The following is a 16,490-nucleotide window of genomic DNA, read 5'->3' on the forward strand; positions in this document are numbered from 1 at the left end:
CAGTTACTATACAATTATTTGCAGATGTTATACTTTAAGGGAAACTATGCTGACCGAGCTATGGAATATTAAGCCTTTTTGATATAAATGTCGAATGTATATTTTATATCTTTACTCCTATTGCAAATGATGTAAATTAGACTTTATTTATGTAAGTATTTACTTTTTTGTATATATCCATGTTTAATGCAAAAATAACAAATGGCGCTACTCCAACATGTACTGCATGCTACGACTGTATTTTGGGATGGAGGCAATACACTATGGATACACGAATATTAAAAATATTTAACATCTCCACATCTAGTCACTTTGTAATAAATATACAAAATAAAGCGTGTGTTTTTCATTGTGTTTGTCTACAAGTAATGCTCAAATGATTTGAGTGAATATTAAATGTTCTCTCGGTTTCTGTATTGAATGTCAACCAGAACGTTTGGCGTGTACACGTCGAGGAAATGCAATAAGTTATTAAGGATATCCAATGATAAAATGCAAAAGTGCTTTTGGTAAAGCTTCATTTTGGTTTCCAAAAGTTGAAGTTTTAAAGGTTTTCACGGGACCTTTAATTGTGAATTTAAAGAACAAAGTTATCAAAGTATGTCCACATTATCATAGTAAAGTTTGAATTCATTACTTTCTTAAATATATAATATCATAATATAGGCGCCATATGGTGTTTTTCAAAATGTTATTCACGCAAAAATAATATAATGTAAGTCAATATAAATTGAACAAAATAATCTCGATTTAAATATCTTAAATGATGCACAAACATATACCTGCACCCTAATGATGGATGACTGACCTTAAGTGTGTACTTGACAGCTTTAAGAGGCATGTAAAACATATCAATTTAACAAGAGGGCGTTTACTTCCCCAATCAAGTCTTGGTTTCGTCTTGATTGTCTCAGTGGCTATATTTTAAACCGGCATGTTTGTTTGTACCGTGCACTTTCGGGTTCAGAAAAAAAAAATCCTTAGAATATTACAGTTTAAATTTATGATGATGTATAACACCAGATTTTTGTCCTGTCAAAACGCTTCAACAAAAATATTAAATGACGAAATTATTCTTAACTTAATACATACACGTATGAAGAGAGGAATCAAAAAAACAACAAAAGTCTTATCTTTTAAAATGAAGGAGTTCTAATGTTAAGAGTTAATCCTTATGTAACGTAATTGAGGATGATTGGAATTAAAATAAATTCGACCCAGATTTGTTTCAATCGTTTATTGTCTATATTGTATTTAAGTATTACAAACATGTGTATTCACATATGTTTTAGAAACAAAAACGTCATTGTTGTTCGACCATTAAAGCCTAAGGCATATAGTTGTCAAGCATTTCAAATATTGTTGTTCGCACATAAATACTGGTTATGCAACATTCCTTAATTGTAAAGTAAACGCATATGTTATGTAAAGAATGCAGGTTAATCGAATGCATTCTGGATTAAAATTTGTTCAGAAATAACGACTAACAACAATTAAGAAGTCAGTTTCTATATAAAGTATATTCCACCTGACATATATGGGCTATACAATGTATACAACTGTACAATATTCAGCTATCACAAGGTTCATATGTCAAAATGATTAAAACCATTGTTATTAAATCCAGATTTGTTAATGACCAGTGTCACTAAAGAATTTGGACTATGTTTTGTTAATGAAACCAACTGATATATAAATGATGCTTCTGAATGTTGAGTGACAAGGATTAGAACAGGGAACCAGAGCGGACCTGATTACTGTACAAGTCATAGGGTTTGGTGGACTGTAAATGATTAAAAGACACATTGACAAATAAGTCTTGGTTGTTCTTCCATCCGCTTGTTACGCTACACTTAACAAATGATTCTGAATATTAAACTTCTGACTATTGTACAGTTGTTACGATTGGTGTTGCATCGTTTGCACGAGAAAAAACAACATTAAAATGAATTTAAAGATATGCACCTTAATCAAGCTTTTGGAATCCGGCTATTTTTCAGAATTGACAAATATCAGCTGTTATAACACCTGTAAAAACACACATAATCGACAAAAGGACTTATAAATGAGAACGATTTTTAAGACGAATCAAAGTTTACATCAAACATAATAAATTTACTGTAATTTACAAACAGAATATAGAAATGTATTCATCAATTAGAATAAGTTACTTTGTTATGGTTTTCTTAATGGTGTTAACATAATGTACAATAACAATAAGCATATGAACTGATAAGTACAACATCGAGAAAAAAAGAAAAGTTCCATTATTATATTTTAAATTATTTTCTAGTGACTGTGGGTTCAGCATATGGCCTTATATGGTCATACTCTCCCGCATCTATTCCAAGATGTACGTGATTACATGTATATACTTTAGTCATGTTTGGTTGCAGTGTTCCCCTCCCACTGGTGGTTGTCCCGTCATATTCATTATTCTCTGTCGGGCATATCGTATTGTCTTTCTCAGGAGAATGATTTGTATTGATTGGCTCATGACTAACGATGTACATGTTTTGTCTCCGTGTAGGACTAACGGCAACACTTAAAGTGGTTGCATAGTCATATATGCCGGTACTGACATGCTCTTGCTCGGAAGTCTCGGGGTTCACATTTTGTATACATACATCTGCCGATTTGCAGGTGCGTTTCACATATTTGAATCGAACAACGAAGCATATTGCCAATATAAGCAACAAAGCCGATGGAATCAGTATTGCGATTATCGTGTCAGTATGGTTTGTCTTATTTCGTCCAGTTTGCTCTATTGAAATACTCAAATACTTACATCGAAATCTGTTAACATTTTGACATCGGTCAGGTTCAAAAATAATTGTACATCCACGTTTGTAAACAGAAACGCAAGTCAGTGTTGAATTGTAAAATGTAAACTTGGCATTATCGACAATTCTGAATGTTCTCACGCTGCTCAAATATATACTTTCAGATAAAGGTAAATACCTATCAATATCTTCGAACATTTTAGGTAGCATTTTCGCAGAATATGCTGAGCATGCCTGGTCAATATCGTCTTTGAACATAGTTCTGTTGAGAATGCAGAAGTTTCGTCCAATAGAATCAAATGTGTCTTTATAATTCAAACAATTTTGCTGTTCTGCTTCGAAACCATTCCTTTTATCACTAGTACATAGTCCTTGGTGTTTTTCGGAACATTTTTCGGCGTCATTTATCCTCGTATTATTTTGCAAGACTGATGTTAAACATGCATATGTTTCCTTCTCAACAGTTATCCTAGTTAGTTCATAAATATATGCAACAGTAGCACTATTCGAGATTGATTCGTTGCGGCAGTTTTTAATTGAAAACGTGCCTTGATCTTCCAGACAATAGCACTCTTCATTCTGTATTCCTATATATTGTATCTTACGTTGTTTTCTTGAACACAAATTCGAGCATTCGAAAAGCATGTTATTGCTGTTCACGCTTTCTCTAAATGCTGTAGGAAGTTTCTTAGCACAGCCAAATGGAGCAATATATGCGCCAAATTCTGCTCTGTAATGTGTCCATAGTGATTCGCCATCATTAAGCTCCAAGCTTTTAGCAACAGAACAATTTTCTACTTGATGTTGTCCGAACGGCAATAAATTGATAATATCCCGAGGAGCAAATCCACCAGACTTTCTACATTTATCAAATGCATAGGACAAGTTTCCATGGGTTGCATTTTGTGCTCCTGCAATATATATGCAATTAATAATTAGCTTGACTATAATCAAGCTACTACGATTCATGACTTTAAACTTGAAATATGTCATTTTAGCATGTCTTGTTGGCTGTCATTAATCCTATAGTTTCCTTAATTGAAAGAATTGCAATTTTATTTCCTGTTTATTTTAACAAGTGTCATTTGTCGGATATGTAACATGTCACTCTAATGTACGTATTTCCCCATACATCGATGCTTGTTTTCTTAAGGTATTAGCCGCGTAATACACACTTTTATAAAAGCTTTAACCGACAACATAGTTATAATCATGGTACATTATGGGACTTTTATCCAAATTTTGAAGATTTTTTACTGTGAATTAAAAAAGTTATTTATGTTCCATTACACCCACCCCCAAACTCCAAGGGCTACAAAGAGCGACAAGTAAATATTTTTTTTTCAGTTAACAGAAAACTAAAGTTCAAACGAACACATTATTGATATACATGGAAAAAACATTTTGATTGATCTTGTGAGTCTTCGGAAAAGGGCAGTTTTTCGATGTTTGAAAATGTATAGTAGTTTTATAAAATTCATAAAAAAAAGTTAAATATAAGGCAAGCTGCTGAAATCATTTTAAATATTTTCTATGATGTCTATTGAACAATTTAAAAGACAATTTATGACAGTTTACCGTCCAGTTTTGAAGAAAATATACATAATGTCATGTAACCATACATTTTTATAGCTAATAAATGCTTTAAAATCAACATTTTTCTTGTGAAAATGTATAAAGCTTAATTGGACTTATTCATAAAATGTACTCTCTCAAATAAATGAATTTTTCTTATAATTCTAACTTAGAATACAGAGTTTAAAAGAATGAGTGTACTTTTAAACTAAAATATGTGAAGAAACAAGAATACCAAGCAGGCGGAAATGCCCCTGCAAAATGTCAGAGTGAAAGTCTCAACTAATGTTATTTTTATATTATAACATGTAAACAATCTCTGTGGGTAATTCGATGTCTATCTGTTTTATTTTGTCATTGGTATTCTAACATTTAGATTTTTTCACAATAATTCTACACTCTTCAATATTGGAAGTTTGGTCTGTTCCCATGCGTTTGTACTTGCAGTGCGTGCACAGATGATAACTACTCAATGCTGAGTCAATGCTGATTTGGTTTTCATGCCCCTTCAGGTACTTTACCCATCTAGAATGTTTAGTGCTGTAAAGGAAAAAAGTTGTACTTTAAAGCCTTTCTAACTAATTAGTATAAATAATTATACTGCCATACATATACAAAATAAAATATAAACAGTTTAATATTTCTCGACATTATTACAAAAAAAACAACAACAAGCTGATACATACATGTATATATATTTTTTTTAATAAATTTATCAATCTTATTCATCATCACCATCATCATCATCATCATCATCATCATCATCATCATCATCATCATCATCATCATCATCATCATCATCATCATCATCATCATCACCACCACCACAACAACAACCACCACCACCACCACCACAACCACCACTTGATTATTGAATACAGTGTTTATGAAAACAAAAAACAAGTCAAATATGTTTTATATGAAATACTCACATCATCTCTATCAGATGCAACTGCCTTGTGGATAGACATGGCTGTCAAATCCGCTCTCAATGATCCAACATAGTATTTAATGCAGTCTGGAATTCTTCATAACCCAGTGTTGTTGACTTAGTAATATTAAGTCATTTCCCTGCCTGAAAGAAATTATACTTCTGATTATCAACCAGTAGAAACTACAACCGTAAAATACAAATGCACAAGTACATTCTGCACTAATATTCGTTTCAGCCAAGAGTAAGGGGTGGTAGGCACAAATGTCTAGTTGTTGTGCATACATGTATGGTTAATAATGATTCACGACTGTCTGGGGTTTTAACAAGACCTACACCAAGCAAATGAATGTCGCTTGTGTCCAAGCAGTCGTGGCTTCAAGCCCCAAAACAAGTACATCTTTTTCTCACAGGTTCATTTTGAAAATATGCATTTTGTAAACAAATAATAGGTATGTACATGTATTAATTATGGTATGTTAAAATTGGGCACGTACCAAAACACATCATTTTTACACACAATTTTAAGTCTAATATTTTTTTAAGATAAAACAATCAAATTAAAGATAACATACTCATATCATATACATAAATAATGTACATAAGTACATATAAAAATATGTAACATGTACATAAGTAAATGTAAATCTTATATTTTAAAAATATGTAACATGTACATGAGTACATGTAAAAATATGAACATTGTCTTAACATTTAGCAAATAAAAATTATTTAAGAATTCCAAAGATAAATTAAAAAACAAACGTTTTCGAACACATCAACGTACAAAACTGCTCAAGGATACTTATATTAGCCCTTTGATACGGATACAACATCTTAATATCCCAGTTTCATGCTGATTGTTGACAGTTCGTTTTATCGACCGAAAATCTTCTCTTACGCGTATAATTCACTTATAATCCATGTTTTACTTTAATGATTCAAATTGTTAGATGTATCGTAATCAACTGTCAGCGTGCACTTTTAGTGTTTATTTATTTTAAACGTATATTCATGAGAAAACATCACCGAGTTTCCAAATACTACGATGTAGAAATTCCATTATTGACCTATGAATAGCGGGGAAATACCTTCTGTTTCTAAAAATAGCAACATCCGGTACAGGCCGAATACGCCCGATGTTCGTCGCGATCTATTACGGCGAGTGGCGATATATGTCGATGCTAATCGATGTTTCCCGAGGTCTATTACATGGCTTATACCTTAATTCAAATCAAATTCTCTGATACGCAACTCCATAACCATTAAAACTGGTCTTTAACATTGCTATTGTAAATGTAACTAGAAAGGCCGAAATGCCACAGTGGCTTGATGACAAAGGCTCATTAAAGTCACAATAAAAAAATTCAACCAGCCAAAATTATATTTTATACATACTTGAACATGTATATCATCAATATAATACATTGCCATAAACATAAAATGAGATTTAAAAAAAAAAAAAAAACCCTATACTGTAATATGAAACAAGTGAAGAATGTTCGCTCGGCGAAAACGTAAACAAAGACCAATTCTCGTCGAAAATGATAACTTCCAAGTAAGCTACAAACAAAATACCTGGCTCATATATGCAGCGACCAGTTATGTGCAGGTTAACACCGGTATCCTTGTCGAGAGAAACAGTATACGACGAAAATGCTTCAAAATGCGAATTATCACAAGCGCTAGGAAGAGATTGTGCTGTCAAAATGACGTAGTACCCGGCTCGCCTTCATCGATTAGCCAAAGCGACCGAAGGACGGGAACCACGGGAACACTCAACACTTTTACATAGACTATCGTTACCTTACCTCAAAAGGCACTCCTGTCAAATATTCAACCCCTCGTATAGTTTGCATTTTATCAATTTAGTACGCTGTTTGTATCATGATTATTACTTTATAGTAAAAACAACAACAAAATAGCATACAACAAGCGTTTTTCACAACGTCCTTCAATTCCTCAGAGACACCGAGCCCCGGGCTCTCCTCGCTTTCATTCTCAACTGGCACGCTCGTTTCTCACTGTGTTGTCTGCTGTAGAGTGTCGTCTGTTGCGTGTGTGTTTTTCCACCGTGTTTTTTCCGCCGTCCGTGCATCTTTATACGTATATTTCGTCTGAACTCCGTTTATTCTACACATTTGCCAGTTCATGGAATCATAGTTTATACATTATACATATATGTAAGTTATATTTCGTCATATTTCTGCAAACAAACTGAACATTTCGTCTGTTGTGGGTGTGTTTTTCCGCCGTCCGTGCATGTTTACAAGACTTGTTTTTTGATACAAAAATGTTCAGTAACGAACAAAATGAATGTCTCCAAATGGCAGACAGTGGCCACAACTTCGTTATAACAGGTCAAGCCGGAACAGGCAAAACATACATATTGAACCATTTGTACCAACATTTTGTTTCTCAAAATAAAAATATAAGTGTAACTGCTACAACTGGTATAGCTGCAACTCGGTATTCAAATGGACAGACAATACATCGCTGGTGTGGAATTGGAGATGGGAGCATGACAGCAGAAGATCTTTGTAAATGTATTCCCGTAGAAGAAAAATATCAGAATACTCGAGACCGCATTTTCAATTGTGATATTCTGATAATTGATGAATGCTCTATGCTTAGCCAGAAGCTCTTTGATGCCATTGAATCAATATGCCGGTCTGTTCGGAAATCTAATACATTTTTTGGTGGTATTCAAATTATTATTGGTGGTGATTTTTACCAACTTCCACCCGTACCAGAAATGTTGTATGGTGAAACTGGAAAATTTTGTTTTGATTCTCGAAATTTCTTTAATGCAATCCCACATCATGTCAACTTGTCAAACGTCTTTAGACAAACTGATTCCGAATTTATCAATTGTGTGAATGAAGTAGAGAAGGGTAATTTAACAAATGAATCCATCTCTTATCTAAATGCTTTGTCAAAGCCAATAATTGAAGATGGAAATACGGTTCATCTTTTTGCCACTAACTATAAAACAAAATTATTCAACCATGACAAACTCATGACAATCGATGGTGATTTAATGCTTTATAAAGCAAACGACGAAGGTGACAAATACTATTTGAATAAATTTACAGCGCCAGCTACTTTGGGATTAAAAAAGAATTGTAAAGTTATGCTTGTCGTTAACCTAAGTGATACATTGGTGAACGGTCTTACTGGTACTGTTAATGAAATAAACGAAAACAATGTTACCGTGTATTTTGAAAGCATCGATAAATTGGTCAAAATTGAAAGACATACATTTACTAAAGTCGATCCAGTTACTCGCAAATCTTTAGCTAAGCGATTACAGATTCCACTTATCTTGGCTTTCGGAATCACTATTCATAAATCACAAGGTATGACTTTAAATTCAGTTATTGTGGATTGTGAGGATGCGAGGACCCCGGGTCAAATAGGTGTTGCATTGGGTAGGACTACTTCACCAAATACTATTCAACTAAAAAACTTTAGGCCAGCTTTAGTAACGCAACATCCAAGATCTGTTCATAATTTTTATTCAATCGAATCTTTACAATGTGAAGTAGATAAAAGTTGCTGCCGGGGGGAATTTATTTCAAATGTTCTTGAAACTGATCTGTTTTCGCCATTTGACATTGATGAGGTTGTGGACATTGATCCAGACTTCAACGAATACATTGATGAAGAAAATCTTATCAATTCAGCACCAGAGCAACTTGTAGAACATGCAAATGTATATGGTCCTAGCCCAGTACCAGATTACATAAGCGCTCAAAGTATCATTGACTCTGTTTTCGCCGAGTATCAATATACACCGATAGAACAGGAAATAAGCAATATAAATGAAAAAATTGGTTTAGACGATACTAAGTTTTTTTACTGGATGTCAGATCAATTTCTTCATGTAAAATCTATATCCGATGAACAATTTCCAGATACCGAAAAGGCTCAACAAAAGCAAATTACATCTTTTTGTACTAAATTGAACTCTTATTTGAAAAGCGATTTATACATACAGGGTTGCAAGGATTTGTTGGTTCATTATGATACTTCTCAGTCGAAATATGGTCAAATGTTTTGCACATCTGTTATGTTTCAAATACAGTCTCTTGAAATTAAACATAAAGCAACTCTCGTTCAAAGTCCAGATATCCAAGAAAGAGCGATTCCGTCCGGAAAGTCCGAAGATGGTCGGGGTAACCTTAGATACGTTGGCGGCTATTGTGTAGCAAAGTTAAGATATAAATATCAACAACAGGTACAGTCTTCATTATATGACCCAAAGAAAGCTGTACGACTAAATTCATCTAGACAAAAAGTATCTTATCTTAATTACTTATCGGATTCATTTGCTAACCTTTCATCGTCTTCAAAGCATGCCGATACACTAAACGCAACAGCTAGAAAACAGAATAAACGACAAAGCTTAACCAATTTAAGTGACAACTCTTTTGAGTTTTTCGAACAATTAAATAAAAAAATTCGAGATCTTGAGACGTTTGAGAATTTGCACACACATGGTGAATTTGTTATAGAAAATGTCAAATCTAAAATAAACTATGACGTTCAACTGAAAACACAGTGGATGAATTTATTTACTGACATGGATAACCACCAAGATGTCATGGTCGAGTTTACACTACTTGAGGAACTTTTCACTGAAATTTGTTTTAAATTTATTGCCGTGTCCGCATCTTACTATAGAAAAGACTATCTAACACATATTAAGATAGATAAAACCAAAGCACACAGAAAGAAAATAATGGAAAAGAAGCAGAAGCTGGAGAATAAAAAAAATAGTATAAGTGAAATTTGCTCAGACAAGTCTAACGGAAAAGTATCTTCCCATCTTAAACTCAAAGCCGCTATATTAACTGACAACAAATACTTTAATGTCCAATTTTATAAGAAGAAAGACCTTCAATTACTGTGTGAAGCCTATGAAATTCCCGTATTAACTAAACATACAAAAGAAAACATGAATGACAGTCTAGTAACAGCAATTATAGAATGTGACAATATGTTAACTCCCCAAGTATTTAATGATCAATCTCAACCTGAAGATACTTCTGAACCTATACCACAATCATCTTTGACATCTTCAAGTACATCGGATAAAGGAAAAGGCAAACGGACAAAAAGTAAACAAAGCAAATCAACAAAAAAACAAAAACTGGCAAGCATTGATGAAGATTCTTCAGATTGTTGTACTATTTGTAAAAAATGTCATGATAATACACCCGACTGGATATGCTGTGACAATTGCAATAAGTGGGTTCATGGAAGCTGCGTGGGAATTATAACATCCGAAGACTGGGAATATTTTGAAGGCGATGAACAGTTCTTGTGCCCATTTTGTAGATAATACTCTATTTAGGATTAAATAAACTTTTGTATATATGCCTTAACGCATTTCATCATCGCGCGTTTAGACTGCCTAGACAGCTTAATGCAATGCGTTTAGGCATACAACAATGTAAATTTATCTTATAAGTTATCCTTTTAAACCATCCGTCCCTCTGTTATTTCACAGGCAAAAATATATATTCAATTTGTCTATCTATAGACCAAATTCACAAGTTTATGCAGCGTTATTAGTATGTTTGAGGGCATTTCATTATCGCGCGTTTAGACTGCCTAGACAGCTTAATGCAATGCGTTTAGGCATACAATGTAAATTAAACTTATAAGTTATCCTTTTATACCGTCCGTCCTTCTGTTATTTCACAGGCAAAAATATATATTCAATTTGTCTAACTATAGACCATATTCACAAGTTTATGCATCGTTATTAGTATGTTTGAGCGCATTTTATTTTCACGAGTTTAGACTGCCTAGACAGCTAAATGAAATGCGTTCATGCATAGTTCTATGTGTCCAATCATTTCAAAATAATGTTATTTCTAAACGTTGGTAGTACATGTACATACCTACTTTAATTTTTATGTAATGTTGTATCTATTTCTTTAATTATTGACATTAAGCCATAGTTGTTATGTCATATATTATCATCAAGTACAGTATGTCTTTTTTATTTAGAATGGCATCGTCGTCAGATTCATATGATGTTCGACAAATCCGTAAATTTCTCAAAAAGAAAATGGAAGACGAACATTTACAATTTAACCTGTGTTACGACAACATCTTCATAATATCTGACAGCAAGGGAAAATATATCAACAAGGAATTTCATGCTTTCCGACGGTTTTTACCTAGAAATGCTGTCCATGTTTGGTTTAAAGGTGGCCGTAAGTCTGCGGATGGTTTACGACTTATAGAAGAAAAACTTGCTGCGAACGGATTTCCACCGGGAAGGACTATTGTACTCTTCTGGCATGTTACATGTGACTTGAACATTTTTAAATTCCCAGAAAGATGGCTTTTGCCAAGATTTCATCGTCCAGAGCAACTTCTTGAAGAACTAAAACCAATATTTGATAGATTTGTTTCATTGCAATCTCAACATGAGCATGTAGATTTTGGTGTTTTGGAAGTTCCCCCTGTGTTTTGGTCTAAATGGAATTGTTTGAACAATCATCCACAATGGGAAACTTTCAAGGACCAAGATATGCATGCTCAGGTTGAGATCGTCAATGATTATATAAGACATAATGTCAATATTCATTTGAACTATATGTCACCTAAATTTATTTTAGACTGCATACAAACAAGGAAAAGGAAATCGTCACAGGAACAAAGCCACAGGAAATCACTCTCTAGTGCAATGTTCACTGATGGAGTACATCCCATCAGTGAATTATCACAAAAGTGGTTGTTTCAAATTATTCAATCAGTGTGTAGATAAAATACATATGATTAAAGTCATCAGGATGCAATTTTGTCAATGGTTTAAACTAGTTGAGACACTGGTGTGTTAAATTATGTGATCAGTGGTCTTTCTTATTTACATGCATGTAGTTCCTAAATCGCCTGTGTTCATGTTTATAGGTGCACATTGTCAGAAATGTTGGATCTGTTTTTAAATTGAACATGTATATAAACAGCACTTAGCCAGATATTAATCATATATTGATAAGTCAAGGTGGTAGAGCGTTATTATTATATAACGATTTTATGTTAATGCTCATTTTATTATCGCGAGTTTAGACTGCCTAGACAGCTTAATGCAATAGGTTTTGACATACATACAGTGTTGGTCGATAAGGGGATGGCTATGATTGCTGATTTAAGCAGTTTTTTAATTGAAGTCATTCTGAACAGTTTCCCGAGGCTAATTTAAGATGTCACCTCTCCACCTTAGGAAAACAGTTGAAACGTTACCCAAATAAAAATGATATAACTATATACCAATAGATTTCCTTTTCCTTGTGTGCATGTTTTCACAGATATTCTATATTTTACACTTGTGTTTTCATAATCATTATGACTTTCGGTAGATTAAAGATATTTACCAGTGCTATAAAACTGATATGCAATGTTTAATGTCTAGCTCCATAGAAGTTTTAGATGGGTTATGTATTTTACCTCTGTGTGTTAGAGGCTTATAGAGACTCATATAAAAGTATGCACTACTATGTACTTTTGTATATCTTGTCAAGCGTTATGGTATCGACATGGTCTACCTTATATGTTCACCAAATGATGATTTCATTATTATGATTTTTAAAGGTATAATACAGTTTCAACGTGATATCATGAGGTCCATTCACATACAGACTTGAAGAAAAGTGACAAACATTGAAAGTGTTACTTTATTCGGTGCGTAATTCAGATTATCATACACTGATACAGCTTCTTGAATGAATACAAATGTTATCATATGAATGTATTCATCTGATAAACATGGCGTTGTCAAAGCCTCCCAAAGAATACTTCGAAATACAGTCACTATACATGTACACTACATTACTAAAACAACTATTTAAACACAATATTGATTGGGTGACCAAAGTCACGTGAAAAAAGCATCACCGTGATAATTCCACCGTAATCTGATATTGACTTCTAAAATTGGCAACTTGTTAGCTCACAATGCATAAATCTTTTATAAAACATGTCCACTGAGAGAGGATCTAAACTGTTTTTAAAAATCCATGTTTAAACATCTATTTCCATTATTAGAAGCTTATACATTGGAATAGTTATTTCACCTCCGCTTGATAGTTGCTTAGAGACCTGTGCATTTCTTGTTAACCGATATGGTATCAACATTGTATAACTTTATATGTTCATCAAATCTTTTTAATGCCTGATTTTAATTATATCATTTCTGCTGCTCTATATCATCTATGCGTTGTAAATATGATCATGTATTATGCGCTAGCATTTGTATTGCAAGGCGCACAGCTAAATGTTTAGCTGGTATAGAGTTCATGTCTCTTTACAACTAAAATATCACACGAGCGTTGTTGCTATTGTAATAATATACTTTACTTGTAGTATATTCATTCATTTATGTCAAATGCGCTTCAGATTATGTTCTGTTTATCATCAGTATGTTCATACACATACTTACTTTAAGAAAAAGAAAGGACAAATATGGTGATAATTTATTCGGTTGTAAGATTATGATGCATGTACTCTATTATACTTTCTTTAATGATTAAGAATATATCTAATTGCATCTTGTGTAAATATATCTTCAAGGTATATGTCAATTATTAACAACTGTACATAAAGCTTATCTGGATGTCATAGATTGTTTGTTGTTTTTCTTATATCATTTAATAGTAAAATTAATGAGTGAATTTACTCATTCATAAGGCTACTCTGGCATTGTCTTTATCTCAAAGAACACCTCGAAAAACAGCCAATATACACGTACGTTACGTGGATTCTAAATGAGTGATGAATATAGAAACTAAATCGTTGTCTTTATACGGAATAGAAACTTGTGATCTTATCCAGCTGTCAGGACAGTCCAAACTCGCGAGGATCAGACCACAAGCGGTGAGATTTAAACAATACACAGTCAATGAAACTATAACATGCATGCGTGGCGGGCTATTTGATATATAACTCGAGCACTTAAATATAAAAATAATAACTTCGAAGTAAACAAATAAGTTACGTAAACTTAGAATTTCAGTTGTGAATGAGTATAGATACTTAACTGTTTTCTATATACGGAATAGAAACTTGTGATCTTATCCAGCTGTCAGGACAGTCCAAACTCGCGAGGATCAGACCACAAGCGGTGAGATTTAAACAATACACAGTCAATGAAACTATAACATGCATGCGTGGCGGGCTATTTGATATATAACTCGAGCACTTAACTATAAAAATAATAACCTCGAAGTGTGCAACACTTAAATGCACAAACTAGTTACGTAAAAATATCATTTTTTTGAATGGGCGGTGGAATGTCAAAATAATCTAATATTCATTTATTAATGACAGAAAAAGGTTTTCTTACAATGGCACTATCGACAGTTTTTCTCTTCTTAGGGTTAATAGGCATGTCAATGTTAAAACAAAGTGGTTCACAGCCCCTTTTTTCGGCATTCGAATTTTTAGAGACTGCATTTTGTCCAAATAAGATTGTATTTATATTTTTAGAATATTGATAAAAGTTGGGGTTAGTGTTGTTACCATTTACGATCCCTCGTTGTTGACAAAAAATATTTTCTATAACGTCGCTATTGACTCTGGCAGGAACAATGGTCGATCATGAAGAGGAAAATGTATTCTTGCAAAGAGACGAAAATCCAGTTATACATGAGTTAATGTCCTCTCTCGTTTGTTTTGATATGAGTTTTTTGTCCTTTTCAGCGTTGGTGAGATTATCAATACTTTTAATATGTGATTCCCATTTGTTGAACCAGGATAAAGAGGTTTCTAGTTGATCAAGGCGTTCATCAAAAACATCATTTATTGGCCTGGTGTCTCGAAAAATGCTAATAACTACACTTGTCGCCTTCAAAAGAGCAATGGTGTCATCAAGCTCGTGACCGTTGTCGCCAAGAAAATTCTGAAAACATTCCATTAAATGAAGCATATCGCCGTTAAGGGTTTCTTCAGCTAATTTGTTCCGCATTTTTGACTCTTGGGTAAGGTAAAAATGTTCATTTGTGAGTTTGCGATGAATTGGAAATGAATTGTTATCACGGTCCCATTTATATGCTTGAATCCAATGATCCCAAAGTATAGGGTTGTTATAATGAAGAATTCGGGTGCAAGACTTTGTATCGCCACTTTTTAAAATGTTATTGCGTATTCTTTTTATGACATGGGAAAAATCCATTATGAAAATAATATCTGGGTGGTGTGGAGACCAGATGTTTTTAGTACTGAAGTTCTCATCTTTAGGTGTTGATTTCTCGAAAAATAGGTGCATGAAATCCCGGTTAGTCTGTGCTCCATCCATAGATATGAAAAGAACTTGGAAGCCATATATATTCAAAAATTTCACTGATTCCCAGAATAAAAAATGTAAATCGCCAGCTTTTGTTTGGGTTACTGGGAAGCAAGCAAACGGAAATCGAAAGCCGTCTAAACCCAGATATAGAAATTGTAAAACATGAGTAGCAAGTGGACGTTCTTTGTTTCCTGTAAGACGGTGAAAATTAAAACTATCTTGACCCATGTCAACAAATCCGACTAATTTAATTTGGCCATTCGATTTAACATAGCAAAGATCTTCTTGAATGCTCATTTCGTCGATACAAATACCTCCTAGATATTCATCTTCTGTTGATTTTTTTAATTTTCTGGCCTCATTTTTCATCCATAAAAAAACATCTTTATTAAAACCAGCCTTTTGGTCAACGACTCCCTTATAATAGGAAAGCCATCTTCCAGATGGAAGTGTAAGTATTTTACTATTGCGTAATTGTTCGTAATTTTTTTGACTTCTGCACCAAAGTGAAAGACAAAGACTTATAGTGTTTTTATCCCATCGTCTGCCTTTGGGGTTTCTGTTTAAATTTTGTTTCTGGTTCAAAAGCATTTTTATCATTTCTTGTGGAGCTCCAGGAAGAACTTGTTCTAAAATTGATTTCATATCCGCATGGCTGTCATCATTTAGAACAAAACTATTATCAATATCATTATTATCATTGGAGGATGTTGCGGTGTTAGTTTGAAGTTCTGCATCGGTATTATTTTCAATGTTTGGGAGAACGACATTTGATTGAAACGTAGCTTCAGCATTTCTATACATATACTGGCATTTACGACAGGTCCTGGTCAATGCCAAAGGTGAAACAACTTTTTGGCAGGTAGACGAACGAAATGTTTAAATTTTGTCTTCTCCA

At 33.5% G+C, this 16,490-nt stretch overlaps 1 protein-coding gene across 1 annotated transcript; it reads right to left on the reverse strand.

Moving 5' to 3' along the window:
* Positions 1-207: 207 nt before the first annotated feature.
* LOC128237669 (uncharacterized) lies at positions 208-16,183 on the reverse strand. Its single transcript, XM_052953259.1, has 4 exons — positions 15,907-16,183; positions 15,028-15,615; positions 14,651-14,904; positions 208-261 (listed from the first exon to the last, which is right to left on the reverse strand). The coding sequence occupies exons 1-4, from the start codon at positions 16,181-16,183 to the stop codon at positions 208-210; spliced, it is 1,173 nt and encodes a 390-aa protein (XP_052809219.1).
* Positions 16,184-16,490: the final 307 nt, after the last annotated feature.

This window comes from Mya arenaria, chromosome 6, assembly GCF_026914265.1.
Source record: "Mya arenaria isolate MELC-2E11 chromosome 6, ASM2691426v1".
Classification (NCBI taxonomy): Eukaryota; Metazoa; Mollusca; class Bivalvia; order Myida; family Myidae; genus Mya; species Mya arenaria.